Source organism: Ipomoea nil, unplaced genomic scaffold (genome assembly GCF_001879475.1).
Source record: "Ipomoea nil cultivar Tokyo-kokei standard unplaced genomic scaffold, Asagao_1.1 scaffold3314, whole genome shotgun sequence".
Classification (NCBI taxonomy): Eukaryota; Viridiplantae; Streptophyta; class Magnoliopsida; order Solanales; family Convolvulaceae; genus Ipomoea; species Ipomoea nil.
In genome coordinates, this window is record NW_017619742.1 from 1,537,960 (window position 1) to 1,554,051 (window position 16,092).

At 33.3% G+C, this 16,092-nt stretch overlaps 2 protein-coding genes across 5 annotated transcripts; one reads left to right on the plus strand and one right to left on the minus strand.

The window, feature by feature from the left end:
• The first annotated feature begins 6,230 nt into the window (after window positions 1–6,230).
• LOC109169558 (aspartate aminotransferase P2, mitochondrial) lies at window positions 6,231–10,306 on the plus strand. Its single transcript, XM_019318423.1, has 12 exons — window positions 6,231–6,413; window positions 6,668–6,745; window positions 6,881–6,937; window positions 7,177–7,371; window positions 7,555–7,593; window positions 7,679–7,768; window positions 7,879–7,987; window positions 8,070–8,179; window positions 8,823–8,966; window positions 9,164–9,330; window positions 9,449–9,713; window positions 9,931–10,306. The coding sequence occupies exons 2-12, from the start codon at window positions 6,674–6,676 to the stop codon at window positions 10,060–10,062; spliced, it is 1,380 nt and encodes a 459-aa protein (XP_019173968.1). The 5' UTR covers window positions 6,231–6,413; window positions 6,668–6,673; the 3' UTR covers window positions 10,063–10,306.
• A 221-nt stretch (window positions 10,307–10,527) lies between these two features.
• LOC109169559 (probable receptor-like protein kinase At1g80640) lies at window positions 10,528–13,716 on the minus strand. 4 transcript variants are annotated; one of them, XM_019318425.1, is made up of 10 exons: window positions 13,387–13,715; window positions 12,905–13,072; window positions 12,569–12,819; window positions 12,362–12,494; window positions 12,194–12,257; window positions 12,003–12,099; window positions 11,811–11,913; window positions 11,273–11,391; window positions 11,089–11,178; window positions 10,528–10,919 (listed from the first exon to the last, which is right to left on the minus strand). In XM_019318425.1, exons 1-10 carry the CDS (start codon window positions 13,556–13,558, stop codon window positions 10,776–10,778), a joined length of 1,341 nt encoding a protein of 446 aa, XP_019173970.1. In that variant the 5' UTR covers window positions 13,559–13,715; the 3' UTR covers window positions 10,528–10,775. The 4 variants fall into 4 exon arrangements, 3 of the variants coding, with proteins under 3 accessions (XP_019173970.1, XP_019173971.1, XP_019173969.1); XM_019318426.1 differs by having other exon boundaries at window positions 12,569–12,828; window positions 12,905–13,060; window positions 13,387–13,714; XM_019318424.1 differs by having other exon boundaries at window positions 12,569–12,828; window positions 13,387–13,714.
• Between the last annotated feature and the right edge of the window lie 2,376 nt (window positions 13,717–16,092).

Genomic DNA, 16,092 nt, shown 5'->3' on the forward strand with positions numbered 1-16,092 from the left:
GCTGCCTCCTCCGTGATTGTCTGCATTTTTTTTAAATAATAATTAAAATAAATTTTTATATATAATTTGCTATGCCAGTACCACATAATTGTTCACATAAGCATTAATATTTTAAAATTGATCATATTAAATGCCAAGTCATTAAGTTAACTTGTTTTACTTGGAGTAATAGGTAAAAAAAAAAAAAATGATAATTGCGCATTTTTTACATGCTTAATGTTTTAATTGTACATTTTTTTATTTGATGATCTAATTACACGAACCATACAAGTTTGATTACCTATTTGACACTTTTTCCTAACTTTTTTTCGGTATTGCATTAATATATATATATTTTACGTGTTATTACTAATCCAACCATGTATTGTACATTTTGTTACTCACGTTTTTTGGTTCGGTTAACGAGTTTTGACTAAATTTATTTTGAATTTAATTTTTTATAATATTAAGTTCAAAATTATTATATAAAATTTTAATATTTAGAACCTAAAATAAAAATACTAAAAATTAAATTTAAAAATAATTAAAAACTAATAAAGAAAATAAACAAATAAGAAATAGTTAGTTTGACTAATAAATACTCCGTAGTAAATATAACAAACAAAATAGGATTGGATAAGTATACAATAGCATCAAGTATGATTAAGAATTTGTTGCCTGCATGGGTAGCTCAACTGGTCATAAAGGTGAAATTTTGGAAGAATGACCAGGGATTGAGTCTCACCAGCGGCAGTGTGGGAGCAATCTCTTAAAGTGAGGGGAGCTCCTTGTGTGCAGTGAGCACCGGTCTAGCCTCTGTTCAGTTGAGTTACCATGATTTATAACCTCTCATCGCTCTGTCGGGCCGGGGTGTGAGGGGCCCTTAGGGTTGGGGTTCAGTTGAGTTACCATGATTTACAACCTCTCATCGCTCTGTCGGGCTTCCTTTTTTGGAAGAATGATTAAGAATTTGTTTTTAAAATGTTTTTGCCACTAAGGCCATCCTTATCCGAAAAATATTTTTAATTAGAAAGTTTGCTGAACCTGCATAAGGTTGCCTTGTGTACTTTTTTTTTATTAGTTATTTTAGTATTATTTTGTTATCTTACATATAATAAAGTTATATGGTTGGGAAATAATTAATGTTATAATTAATTACCAACATTATTATTATTACTAGCTATAAATATAAAATAGCCACACCATCTTTTACTATTAAAAAAAAAAAAAGCACAACATTTAAAAAATAAAATAGTTATTTTTTTTTCTCGCCCATAACAAAGGATTACATTTATTGAATTAATGGAGTTATTAAATGTTATGACATTAGGATTAAGGATTCCGATTCCCGATTAATAGAAAATATGAAACGATTTAATATTAGTTAAATCTCTGGCTTTACAATGAAAGTCTATTTGATATGTTTTTGTTATTTATGGTGGTTCTTGTGATTACAATATTAATTAAATTTTCGATGAAAGCCTGTTCAATATCTGAAATAGTGCAATTAATGCAAGCCTCTACATATAATTTTTCTCCATCTCAAATGCTTCAAAGAAATGGCAGAAGCGAGAAGGGATGAAGAAAGCAAATGTTGCGGGCCGTGGGTCAATTATTGGACTTTATAATTAAAAAAAAATCATTTAAGCCATAAATAAAAATTTAAATATATATATAAATGTATATATCGTATGGGTCTTTAATATTTTTCTGGATGTCTAAACTTAGGATTTTTAAAAGAAAAAAAAATACATTTGAATTATCTCCACAAAAAGTGGTCTTGGACTTATAAAATGACATTTGAGTTTATGGAATGCCATGTGCATAAAGAATATATTATATAATCATATAAAAAAATGTGTTCAATTAGAGTTTAAATTTACTCATACAAAATTTGAAATTTGCTTTCTAAATGTAATTATCTTAGTTATTATTCGTATTGTGAAAATTATAATATAGATGAAATACAATTAAGAATAAATCAATGTAATTATGTAAATTCTCTCTATAAGTTTATTTGAATATGTACATAATTAGAGATTATATTAACCATACAAAATTTTAATTATAATTTTGTATTCTATAAAATTAATAAATACTTGACCAATGGAAGCTCAAAAAATTATTATATTAAACAATTTAAAATATTTTTATTTTTTCTATTTTTATTTATATTTATAATAACATAAATTTTTCTCCGTGCATCGCGCGGGTGAATTACTAGTTATATTTATAATATAAATATAAATAATATAATATGAAAGTGATACTCCTTTTAAAAGTGAGAGAATATTGTAGAGATAATAGAAAAAATAGTGAAAAAATTACAAATTTAATAACGTGAAAGTGTAACTCATTTTTAAAAGTGAAATAATATTACAAAGATAATAGCCTAACTCTAACATTTGCGTCACAAAGAGATTAGCATTGATCATATGTTCTCAAAAAAAAAAAAAAAAAAAAAAAAAGCATTGATCATATATCACGCTATGATAATATGTGGCCACAAAACAACATCAGCTTGTGAAATGTCCAACGTCCAATCCCCTAATTAATATGCCCATCAAATCCACGGCTCCCTTTCTCTGTCAACTCTGCTTTCCCTATCACAATCACGTAGTTTTTTTGATAAAGATCACAATCACGTAGTGTTCTTATTCTTCTTTTTTGTTTTTTTAGTCATGAAAGAAATTATAATGACGAGAATGTGCATAAAATAAATTTTATTTCTAAGTAACTGTGTGATTATATATTATTTTATTTATTAATTTATTTTATTTTTTTCACAGATATTTATAAAAATTAAACAGTTACAAATAAATAATAAAAGAAAATAAATAAAGAGGGCCTTAAGGCTTTTCTAGCTAAGCGGTTGACACAGTGATTAAATGAGTTAATACCCAAAATCGTCCTCGACTATAGTGGTTTTTCTCAATTTCGTCCTAAACGAGTAAACGACTTTGGTGACCTAATATCGTCCTAGACTTTTGTGTTTCGCTCAATTTAGTCCCAGACTTTTGTGTTTTTACTCAATTTAGTCCCTCATTTGTTATTCTGTCCATTTGGTGTTAAATAAATAGACAATTCAGTAATTTTAATATTGACATCTCTTTTCTCATAGACATGTGAATTGCGAAATCTTTTTTTTTACGAATTACTCCTAAAACTGCGAATGTAAAATTTGATTTGCAGGTCCGGGAGTAATTCTGGGTGTAATTCGTACAAGAAAGAGGAATTTCGCATTTCACAAGTTGAAAGTAAAGAGAGATCAATATTGACATTACTGAATTGTCTCTTTATTTAACACCAATTTGACGGAATAACAAATGGAGGACTAAATTGAGCGAAACACAAAAGTCTGGGACGATATTAGGTCACCAAAGTCGTTTAGGACGAAATTGAGAAAAAATACTATTGTCGAGGACGATTTTGGGTATTAACTCGTGATTAAATTATAGTGATGACTTTGGGACATAACTTTTACCAAATCTAGCCGTGGTTTCCAAACAAACTACGGCTAACATATCCATGGTATATACTATATACTACCAATAAATAAATAAATAAATAAATATATAATTCTCTTTTTTTTTTTAACACAAAGACTCAATGTCTCTACACTAGAGCTCACTGTTATGCCGCTCGACCACAAATTCTTTGACAAATAAATATATAATTTGAAATAATTATGAAAATGTTAACATATTTTATCTTCTTTGATTTAGAATCGTTGATGATCTGCCAAGGACATTGTGGTTCAATAGCACTAAGTTGCTCCTTTATATGGAAGGCGATGTTGAATCTTAGTGCTTCAATAGGTCAGTACTATTCAAAAAAGAAAAAAATTGTTGATGATCTCATATTCGTATTGAGTATTATTTTTTTTTTGCTAGACCATGAGGTGGAATGAGCCGGGTGCATTGTGCGCCCTAAGAGGGTATGTGTATTATGTAAGAATTCATTTATATTATGTTAGGACTCTATTACATTGTAGTATCTCTTCAAACATGAAGCAGAAAGAGTCAACAACGCTTCCACTAAGGTTCAATCTCATGACCTCTCATGTGGGAGGGGTCACTACATATCATCTGAGTACAAAGTGCATGGCATGTATTCCTACTTGAATTATTTTTAGTGATTAATTTTGAAATTTTAATTGTAAGATTACAAATGTTTTTTTTTTTTTTTTTTTTTTTTTGTAATCATCTTAAATAATGTCTGCACTAATTAGGGAAAGTTTAGTTGGGTATTTTAAAAATTTGTATATAATTATTATGCATAATTTGATATAATTATCACGATATACAAAATTTTAGTATTCAATTATTAAAGTTTAAATGTCTAAATATATTTGTTGCAATACATAATGTTGTTTAATATTTTTTTCATCAATTAAAGTGCTAAAAAATGTAGTAATTAATATGTCATAGCGACCTCAAATTCCTTCAATTGTGTTTTACAATAAATAAATAAATAAATATATATATATATATATATATATATATATATATATATATATATATATATATATATATATATATATAAGGAAGTGATCAGGTGCGGTTGTACAGGTGAACGCACATTAAGTACTAATCTGACGCACTTTAAGTACAAAACACACACACATTAAGCACACAAGCAAAACACCTTGAGAACACAAACTCACGCACCTTAAGCACAAAACTCACGCATCTTAAGCACAACCTCACGCACCTTAAGTACAAAACTCACGCACCTTAAGCACAAAACACACACGGCAAAAAGTTTCAACAACTACTCACATTAAGCACAAAACTCACGTATGTTAAGCACAAAACTCACGCACCTTAAGCACAAAACACACACACCTTAAAGTTTCAACAACTACTCACATTAAGCACAAAACTCACGCATGTTAAGCACAAAACTCACGCACTTAAGTTTCAACAACAACTCACATTAAGCATAAACTCATGCACATTAAACGCAAAACGCACGCACCTTAAGCACAAGACTCACGCACGTTATATACAAAACTTACGCATGTTACTCACCGCACAACTGCACGGGAAACACTCACACGCACATGAATCGACTTATATATATATATATATATATATATATATATATATATATATATATATATTCACACACACGGAAACACCCACAACATCTACTTGAAAATGTATTTTGGGTGAAATTAGCTTTGTGACACTAACCGATAAATGACCACAAGGAAATAAACTATGTGTGTGTTTGGTTTATGGGTTTACACACTAGGAATAGGAATCCAAACCATAGTTAGTGTTTGGTTGACAACATTTTAAAACAAACTATGGGATTTGATTACCATTCAATTATAAATCTCATTTCCTAGTTAAAAACGGGTATCATTACATCTTATTGGTAATATGATTTTTAAGTTTGAATTAGTCCTTTTAGATTTTTTTATTTTTTATTTTGGTTCATATTGGTGTTTTGGATGTCATTATATTGCGATCAATTGCCTTAATTTTTTATTTTTATATTTTTTAAAATTTATTCTCATTATAGGGTCATACATAACCAAACAGCAATATTGACAATCATTTCAATTCCACCCTACTACCAAACATGCAAAATACTTTCACCAAAACTCATTATCATTACCAAGTTTTTGATTCAAATTTCAATTCCCTTGTGCGAACCAAACACACCCTAACATATGTTAACCATTGTTAATTGAGTCAAACTAAAAAAGTCAATAGGCAGTTTCACATGAAGTCGAATTTGAAACATTGTTGTTACATAACTTTTGTGTGATTTAGGATTTTTAGAAACCAATAAGGGTGTGTTTAGAAATCAAGAAAATGACTTCTAGAAAACGTTTTATTGAAAAGGAAAAATTGTTAAATTGACCCCCTAAGTCAAGTGAATAGTGCAATTGGGTCCCCTAAATAAAACAAGCTCCGTTCAATCTCTTAGTAAAATTGTTCAATTAAGTCCGAATTGACCTATTTAGAAGTTTGAGTTAATTCTTTTAGATTTTTGGTTCACATTGGTGCTTTTGATGTCACTATATTAGGAGGATCAATTGACTTAATTTTTTATTTTGTATTTTTAAAACTTTTATTTTCATTATAAAGTCATACATAACCAAACATCAATATTAATAATTATTTTAATTCTATCCTACTATCAAACATGAAAAATACTTTCACCAAAATTCATTAACAAAACACACCCTAATGTGTATTAAACAATGGAATGATGGATGCCCAATTGCCCATAATTTATCTATAGAGAGTAAAGTGCATTTCATACCTACGTGTCGAGACTCGAGAGTAGTAGGCAGAGAGCATCTGAAGAAGAAGAAGAATAAGAAGAAGAAGAAGCTGACGGGAGTGTGAAGCTTCGTTTGTATCGCTGAGACTAGTCCCTCTGTCTTCCTTTTCCTGCAAAACTCTCCTTCTCCGGTACGGTGTATTGCTCTCTCTTTCTGATCTTTGTTCTTAACAAAATCTCAGTCCCTGGCTTTCTCATCCTCAGTGATACAGATTTGATTACATTTCTATATAATTCTGGTTTCATGTTACTATTTCATTCGCTTTATCAGTGCAATTTCTTTTTTAACCGATTCATTCGTAGATCAGGTTCAGAATTTTATGTTTGGAACATCGCGCTACTAATCTGTTATCGACTTATCCGTTTGGGATTTTCCGTGATCCAGATTACGATGGCTTCTACGGTGTTCACTCTCGCCTCTGCTTCTCCATCGGTTTCGCTGTCTTTGCAGGATAAGCTAAAGGTTAGTGACCAATTGGAGTGGTAGAATTGCTTGCTCTGTGTTGATTCACTTTTCTGCGAATATGGGATTGAATTGCGTTGGATTTGGTTGTTTTAACGAGGTGAAATGTGTTTCTGCTCTCATTTCTCTGACCAGGCTAAACCGAAGCTTCGCGAGTATGGCCAGTGCACGCTTTTTGGCAACGCGACAAAGGTGTCCCTTTGATTTGCGAAATGATTTTTATTCAATGGCATATTTTTCAATTATATCTGGTGAAAGTAGGGATTGTTTAGCTTTGAGTAATTTGATTCACTATAAAACTAGTGTATTAATTCATCATAATTGTAGAGAGATTGGGGGTGGTACAACAGAGACATAAACTTTCCTACTGTAATTAAACACGTGTTTCTTGTATTGGAAATCTTACTTATAGCTGGTTATCTTTTGTACAGTCTCATGGTCGAATGAGAATGGTAGCCACTGTTAATGTTTCTCGTTTTGAGGGCATTTCAATGGCTCCACCTGACCCCATCCTTGGAGTATCTGAAGCATTCAAGGCTGATACTGATGAAATGAAACTTAATCTTGGAGTTGGAGCATACCGTACTGAGGAACTTCAACCTTATGTTCTTGATGTTGTCAAGAAGGTAAGTTCATCTTCCTCTGTTCAATTAATGGGCCAATAACCTATGAAATACATCCATTTGTCTTGCATATTCCTCTTCAAAGCATAGTATGTGGTTAGCTCTGTAGTTTAATGTCTGACTGAGAGGCAAAAAAGGACTAATCTGGATTTTATATTCATTTACATTGTGATTCATGTCGCATAGGCTGAGAACCTTATGCTACAGAGGGGAGAAAACAAAGAGGTACATCTGTGATGATTAAATTTCATATTTTGAGAGAACCATTTTGATTGTCATGGATTTCTCACTGCTTAGTCACAATACACAGTATCTTCCAATAGAAGGTTTGGCTGCCTTCAACAAAGTCACTGCAGAGTTGTTGTTTGGTGCTGACAATGAAGTGATTCAACAAAAAAGGGTATCACACATCTTGTTTCTTTTCTTCATAAGAAATATTTTTCTGCATCAGCGAGAACTTATTTCATTTTGTTTCTGTTCAGTATAACATATTTTCTTTGTTTTATTTAGGTTGCAACTGTTCAGGGTCTTTCAGGAACTGGATCCTTAAGACTTGCAGCAGCACTGATAGAGCGTTATTTCCCTGGCTCAAAAGTTCTGATATCATCTCCAACATGGGGTCTGCATCATAGTTCTGTTGTTATTTATGGTATTTTTAAATCCTGATTATGATGCTCTTATTATCATTATTATTATTGCAGGTAATCACAAGAATATTTTCAATGATGCCAGAGTACCCTGGTCTGAATATCGCTATTATGATCCAAAAACAGTTGGTTTGGATTTTGAAGGAATGCTAGAAGACATAAAGGTCATTGTTGCCTTCACATCTCTTTCATATTACTGCCAAAAAGCAAAACTGAAATTGGAAATCGTTTTTATTTCCTACTTCCTAATATTTCTGTACGAGAGTTTATAGTTTTCCCTGTTGGGTGGCTTCACTGGTAGATAGTCACCCAAAAAGAAGCTCAAAATATTCTGGAATACAACCCTTTCCACCTTTTCTTTCCCATTCTACTGTGCATTTGTCTTGCTGCAGTAATTATTCATGCCATTTCCTCATAAAAAGAGTTTAATTCATTTAGAAAGAGGAAATGCATTGTATGATGCTATATATTGCACAGTATATTTGTATCACACTCATGCAGCTGTAGGCTGCAGTAATCCATCTCATTTATGCAATTACAGCTGTTTGTTCCAATCATTTTTGTTTGGAAATTTAGAGTTAAGAGCAATATGTTCCAATCCCTCTTATGCAATTAAAGTTGGCTGTTCAATCATTTTTGTTGGAAATTTTGAGTTAGTACATTTTCTTTGTTTTATTTTACTCAACAAACCACAGTGGGTGGAAAAAAATCTGTCTATATGCATCATATAAAACAAGAGATATTAACTGTAATTTCATCTTCTTGCATGAATCACATTTTAAATCTTATGCCACTAGTTGTCAACAGTCTGCCCCTGAAGGATCATTCATTTTGCTGCATGGCTGTGCTCACAACCCAACTGGTATTGATCCTACACCTGAACAGTGGGAAAAGATTGCAGACTTAATCCAAGAGAAGAACCACATTCCGTTTTTTGATGTTGCCTATCAGGTATTTTCTTCTACATGGTCTGGACTCCGGACTGTAGTTCATATTATTCAAATTTTTTTGGAGATCAAAAGTATCAGATATGTGACTTTGGAATTATTAAGTTTACTAAATAGCTTTGCAGTGTACAGAATGACAATACATTACCATTGAATTGTCTCACAATCCAAATCCTTTTTCAAATCTATACTGTACTGCAGGGATTTGCGAGTGGTAGCCTTGATGCAGATGCATCATCTGTGAGAATGTTTGCTTCACGTGGGTTGGAGCTGCTTGTTGCTCAGTCGTACAGTAAGAATCTGGGTCTTTATGCTGAAAGGATTGGAGCTATCAATGTTGTTTGCTCATCAGCGGATGCAGCAGCAAGGTGCAAAACCCTCCCATACATGAAGCTAGGACAGTTGCAATTAGAATTTTGTGTCAGAACCAATAAAATGTTTATTTTGTGATTTAAACTAGTAATATGTATGTGTACTTTATCATAGGGTGAAAAGCCAACTGAAGAGGCTGGCACGGCCAATGTACTCAAATCCTCCCATACATGGAGCTAGGATTGTTGCCAATGTCGTAGGAAACCCCGAGCTCTTCAATGAATGGAAACAAGAGATGGAAATGATGGCAGGGAGGATAAAGAGCGTGAGGCAAAAACTATATGACAGCCTGTCTTTGAAGGACAAGAGTGGGAAGGACTGGACATTTATTCTGAAGCAGATTGGCATGTTTTCCTTTACCGGCCTGAATAAAGCTCAGGTGATTCAATTCCCCATAAACTTATGTTTGATCATTTCTAGCTTCTTACTCTTTACTTTTATAATGCTAGACTAGATATCTCTTATATATTTGCCAATCTTGATTTATTTTATTCAGTGCACAACACCCCGTCAGAGTTGTATATCAATGCTGGCATGTATTCACCAGTAGTTTCATCTGATTATTATTTTTTTTTTTTTTCCTTTTGACTAATCAGAGCGAAAACATGTCGAATAAGTGGCATATATACATGACCAAAGATGGAAGAATATCCTTGGCTGGCTTATCTGCAGCGAAGTGCGAATATCTTGCAGATGCCATCATTGATTCATATTACAATGTCAGCTAGATAAATAAGACTGGAAGTACATTTTCATAGCAATTTTGATGAGTTACTTTGTTTCACTCTTTGATCCAATGACTTTTAACAAATCTTATAATAATAGTTGTCCAGCATGATGATTTACCCATCAATTAGAAGAGCCATTGGATTCAGAATATATTGTAATAATGGTTTTTCAATGTTAGGTTGTGCCAAGAAATTTTGGAACTTTTTGAATGTAAGGTTTTGCGTAAGAGATCTTTGTGTGATATGTCAATCCCATTAAATTTACTTGGTAGTTGTATTAGATATTAATAATGTAATGTAATTATTATAGGTAAATGATCTAGTTTTGTTGTAAGCTTACTTGGTGCACAATTGCTTTCAAAGTGTCTGTGTACATTTTTTTTTTTCTTAAATTATTTTTTTGAATTTTAATGTAAATCTGCAAATACAGTGTGTTTCTGGGAGGGCACTTGATATGTACACCAGTGTGAGAAAGAACAAATTAAATTACACATGGTGGGTGTGGCTTCAATCAATCAATATACAAGGTAATGAATAATACTCTCACTCACAAATAAAATATATTCCATTCCAATTAGCAATGCCCAATAATGTCCCTTCTTCACCTTCTTATTCTTCTTCTTCTGTCAGCTTACTATCACCAAAATATTGTGCCAAGAAACAGATTGAAGTGAGCAGTGTCCTAAGATGCAGACTTCCTTCCATTCCCAGAATCATGAGTTTTGTGCAGTCGCAGAAGCTCTAAGCGTCCCGCCCAACTCAATTGGAACGAGGGGGATAAGAGAATGCAGCACATCTGTTATCAATGGACGATAACTTGGCTCCGGTTGGACACATAGCACAGCTACTGCTGCAACCTACACAACCCCAAACAAGGTTAGCTTAGGTTATTGGTTGTGTAAGAAACTATATAGAGAGATGATTCAAGGAGTTTTGGTTCGGGTAGTGAAAATAACTAAGCATTGATAGATAGATGGAATGGAGAAGATTATATTTATTTATGATTTAATGTGTGCAGTGCAAAACCTGGTATAAATGCTTTAAATCCATTGTATTTCTGATCACTGAATCCACGATGTTCGGGAGCTTTGATCTATCTGTGAGCTCCGGCATTGCCTGCCGGGCATTGCATAAACAAAAGCTTCAAATTAACTTCAACAACATATTCATACCAACAAATAAAATTAAAAAGAAACCGATGTCTACATACCCATGACACAATGGATTGGCACTGACCTTGTGCCAGTTTCTCCATCGCCCTTCTTCCTAGTAGAAGCTCCAAAAGTACAACTCCAAATGCATAAACATCGCTTTTATCAGTTAACTTTCCTGCCGCGATTCAGATTCATTATATTGCCTTCTTTACAAAATAAATCCTAAAATTATATATTTTACAGCAATATTTTACTGCCCTTTCGGTTCGTTGCTTAACAATCAAATCAAAGGCATCAAATTTCAGACAAAATAAATGGAGCTAAAACTAAGCATGTTAGGTTGCCTAACCAAAGTATTATCTTAGTCTCCTATGATATGAAATGACTTTGCATGTGCACTTAGTCCCACATGTACTTAAACAAACACTCCTAAGTTTTAAACAAACATTAATTCCACAGAACACTGTTCCCTGGACTTCTGAGCACTGATAAAACAATCATTTCTTTTCTTTTTTAACAGATAGATAAGAAGTATTATATTATTCCTGAAGCATGGTTTTTCGTCGTATAATCTAAGAATTTTAGATAGCATACCGTCTAATAGGTATTCTGGAGCTACATATCCTAAGGTTCCCGAGAGCTTGGCGTCGTTCTTGTTTTGGGCCCCATCTGGCACAGCGAGGCCAAAATCTGAAAGCTGAAGTGAACCAAACACTACTAGTAGGTGATGAAGTTTCATGTTTAATGATTCAAGGAAGCAGAGAAAGATCATAGATTATTATTTACCTTGGCATTGAAGTTGGAATCCAGAAGGATATTAGAGGATTTCAGATCTCGATGGATTATGGGTGGATTGCAGCATTCATGCAAATATTCTAATCCACTGCTCACCAGAAGAGTCAATTCAATTATTGAAACCTACCCTTATTTCCACATGCTCATGTGCTGTGGTGTCTATTGCTTAAAAAACCACTCACCTCGCTATCCCCACCGCGATTTTCATCCTGAGATTCCATGTTAACGCTGATCCCCGGGAAGGTCCTGATCCACAGTGAAAACGAACAAGAAAACTATGCTTTTCACATTCCAAATTTCCAAATCCCGTGTTTTTTTTTTTACTACTCTAAAGATATCACAGTACCTACCATGTAGTTGATCTTCCAGAGATCCGTTTTCCATCAACTCATACACGATTAGCCTTGTATCAGCACGGATGCTATACCCGAACAAAGATATCACATTTGGATGCTGAATTTTGCTCAATAACTCCACCTCGGTCTACAAGATAGATAGCTTTTAATAAAAACGAGAAAAAGATTCAAAAGTAAAACACTAAAACCGTGCCCACCCACCTCAAATTCTTGTATGGCATCATCATCTTGAGTTACGCCTTCTTGTAGCTTCTTCACAGCTACAAACGAGTCGTCTTCCAGCTTGCCCTTGTATACACAACTGAACCCCCCTTTCCCCAAGATTTCGCTTTCCCGGAAATTGTTTGTGGCCAATTCTAGCGTCTCGTACTCCATTAAAGATACGCATTTTTTCACACATGAATTTTCCTTTGAGCAGTTCACATATGATGGAAATCGAGGCTTCCCTTTAACTATATCATCTTCACAACAAATTAAAGAACACAATAATTCTCATTAATTTTTGCAAACTAACATACATCACAAACTTATTAGTACCTGAAGTGTGAATAGTTTCATCGATTCTCTTCTTGCAGTGATAAATCCTCCACAAACAACCCATGACCAAGATGATTGCACCCAGCACCACACCAGAAGCAGAAATGAGTGCTATAAATAATGTCCTATTGGGATCCATATCCTGCTTGCTGCTTACTATTTCAATCCCTGATTACAATTTTATTATTAATCAATCCAAAATCCAAATACGAAACAGACAGACAATAACCCCAGAGATTGCTACAAATCAAGAATAAAGCCAGAAAAATCAAAATTTGCAGAAAAAAGAATACCCTTTTCCATATGCAGAAAATCTTGCATTTATCCAATCCCACCCAACAATAAAAAGGATACCATAAAACCCATTCCTCCTTCCCTCCATCCCTCTTTAAACCATTTCATTTAAAAACTTGAACTTTAGAAATATATATATGATGCCACTGCAAAAACCAAGAAATTAAAGAACAAAAACAGCTACCTACCTGGAGAGTAGGTTGCTGCTGATGATGCTGATGCATAGAATGGTGAAGAAATGGGTGCAGACATGGAAGAAAGAGGAGGGTCTGCTCTGCCATAAACTGATCTGAGAGTAGAAAGATGAAGGACCCAAAAGGGAAAATCCACAAACGTTACTACTACAACATTCCTCTTCATTACTATGTTTCTTTCTTAGCTCTTCTAAGAAAGAGAGAGTTGCTAAATAGAGACAGAGAGACAGAGGAAGAAGAAAAGCTTAGATGAAGTCTGTTTTCTGGGATTTCTAAATTCTATATATTACCGTTTCCCAAAATTTGAATCCTCTCCCTCCCTCAATCCCAAATTTTACTCTGTTTAGTATGCAAGCAAGCTTGACTTCTTGATACTTTTATGTTTGTTTTTGTTTTATTGTTAATTTTAGCATATTTGGTCCATTTTAATTAAAATTAATTATTCTTCAGTTTACATAAAAAACGTCATTGCTCTCCAAATGTACGCTCTAAATGGAGTATGTCTTGTGACTAAAATTAACTATTGTCTATTATGTCAAAATTAGAAATCTTTCATTAAATATAAAATTAAAAAATAACTTATTTTTAAATTTATATAATGAAATTTTAATATCTTTGTTTCATATTGTGTCTTCTTCTTTTATTTCTATAAATGTTCGACTGATTTTCTTTTTAATATGGTATTCAAATTTTGAAACTAAAATCATTGAAATGAACAGGGACAAATGCATGTTAAATTTCAACCATGAATCATAGAAAAGATTTTTAATGCCCAAAGACATAAATGTCTAGGATTTCAACAGGAAAATATTTTATTCATTATTTCGATCTAGCTTCTCAACCTTCACCGCTCTTAACAGATCCACCATCTTTTGCATCACATTGCTTGTTAGGCTCCAATGTTTCAATAGGACTTTCAGGCACCTATCCATCCAGAAAGTCGTGAAAGGCAGGAAAAGTCAAATAACTAAATAAAGTTACACAGAGAGGAAAACAATGTTAGTGACAAATAAGTAAACTTCATGGAAAATTGCATCATTGAATCCTCTCACAATTGTGTTAGAACAGAACTGCAACATATACTTGTGAGTGGTTGTTTTGTATCTAAACAAATTAGTAACCACCAAAAAATTCATTATCTCGTAAACTTGCCCTTCTTTAAATCTCTTCGAAAAATTTTGAACATAATTTTTAGGAATATGTGCATGAAGAAAAAGTTCCCTGAAATTGAAGTGTAAAAAAAATATATAGTAAAAAACCATATGCATAAACAAAACCTTTTGAAATAAAAAATATTCAAACGATAGTACAAATACAATACCTCTTCATCATGGAATACGAACTCTATAGACTTGATTATTTCAACACCTCTTGTCTCTGGAATCTCTTAGGTACGCACCACTCTAAACTTGATTGCATTTCTTTTGTTTCTAGGAAAAATTTCACATCCAACAATATCGATTAAAGTTGAAGCCATGCGTATTTGGTGTAAATAGGAGTCTATAGACGCAGAATTTCGTTGGAAGTTTATAGCTATATGCAAATATAATGAAGTGTATAAATAGGAAAAGGAATCCATATTTGGAAGTTTATAGCTATATGCAAATATAATGAAGTGTATAAATAGGAAAAGGAATCCATCTTTACGCAAATAAATTAAAGAATCCATATTTACGGAAATAAATTGAAAAAGAAATCTTTAAAATTACTATTATGCAAAATCAGTATTCTGCATAGGGCTGAGCAATATCTGACCGCCCCGAACACCGAAACCACTCTCGGCATGGATAACCGTATCCGAAGTATGGATATCCGACCCGAACCGAAAAACATGCCAGATTGATTAATTCGGATAGGGGGTACAATTTGATACCCGATCCGTCCGAATATCCAAAAATAATTATGGATATTTTAGAATACATCTATACGACGTCGTTTTGGTTATATATATATACATGTTATAAGCCGAAGCCCTAGACCATTCCTTCATTTCACAGCAGCTGCATTAGTTTCTTCTCTGTTCTCTACTCCTCTCTCAATTTTTCTACCCACTAGTATCTTCTCTCATTCTCAGTTCTCAATCCTCTACTTCTCTCTTAGTTTCTCTACCCACAAATTCTTGTATCCTCTCTCCTTCTCAGATCTCAATCCTCTCACAGAGTCGCAATCTCACTCTCTCACTCTTTGAGACTCTTAGTTCTCGACTCTCTATTCCGATGGTTCATTATTCCCGGTGGTTCGGTGATATATCGGTGGACGATGGCGACAGATTGAAGCCCTACGTCGGAGTCTCGGATGGTTGTAGTCTCGTAGAAGTCCTTGTTTTCTGAGGATTTTTGGGAGAAATGAAGTAATCGCAAACTCTAATTTTTTTTTTTCATTTATTCATCTTTATTTTGAATTTTTGATATACTGTGTTCATGTATTGTATACATTGTATATCTATAAATACGCATAAAGGCTCAGTGATTTTTGCCCATGACAATTTCAGGCAATTTTTCTTGCATTCTGTGCTTTCCCTGTGGTACCCGAGAAAATCTATCGCGGTTTTGCCCTTACCGATGCATTTGCTTTGACTCATTTACCCTTACCGATGCATCGGCGGTTAATAGGACTGGCACATTTGGTTCATTTTCCGGCCAATCGGCTTTCGTCACTCACGTTGTGCCCATTTCTTTTCCGCCATACCGATGAGATGAT

Excerpts from the sequence above, each read along its gene's own strand:
- LOC109169559 (XM_019318424.1), bottom strand. The coding sequence starts at position 13,558 with ATGAAGAGGAATGTTGTAGTAGTAACGTTTGTGGATTTTCCCTTTTGG. Across the intron at positions 12,258-12,361 it reads TCTGGAAGATCAACTACATG|GACCTTCCCGGGGATCAGCG; the intron begins GTAGGTACTGTG and ends ACTGTGGATCAG. Across the intron at positions 11,914-12,002 it reads ATTCCAACTTCAATGCCAAG|CTTTCAGATTTTGGCCTCGC; the intron begins GTAAATAATAAT and ends GGTTCACTTCAG.
- LOC109169558 (XM_019318423.1), top strand. The coding sequence starts at position 6,674 with ATGGCTTCTACGGTGTTCACTCTCGCCTCTGCTTCTCCATCGGTTTCG. Across the intron at positions 7,988-8,069 it reads GATATCATCTCCAACATGGG|GTAATCACAAGAATATTTTC; the intron begins GTCTGCATCATA and ends TTATTATTGCAG. Across the intron at positions 8,180-8,822 it reads GAATGCTAGAAGACATAAAG|TCTGCCCCTGAAGGATCATT; the intron begins GTCATTGTTGCC and ends AGTTGTCAACAG.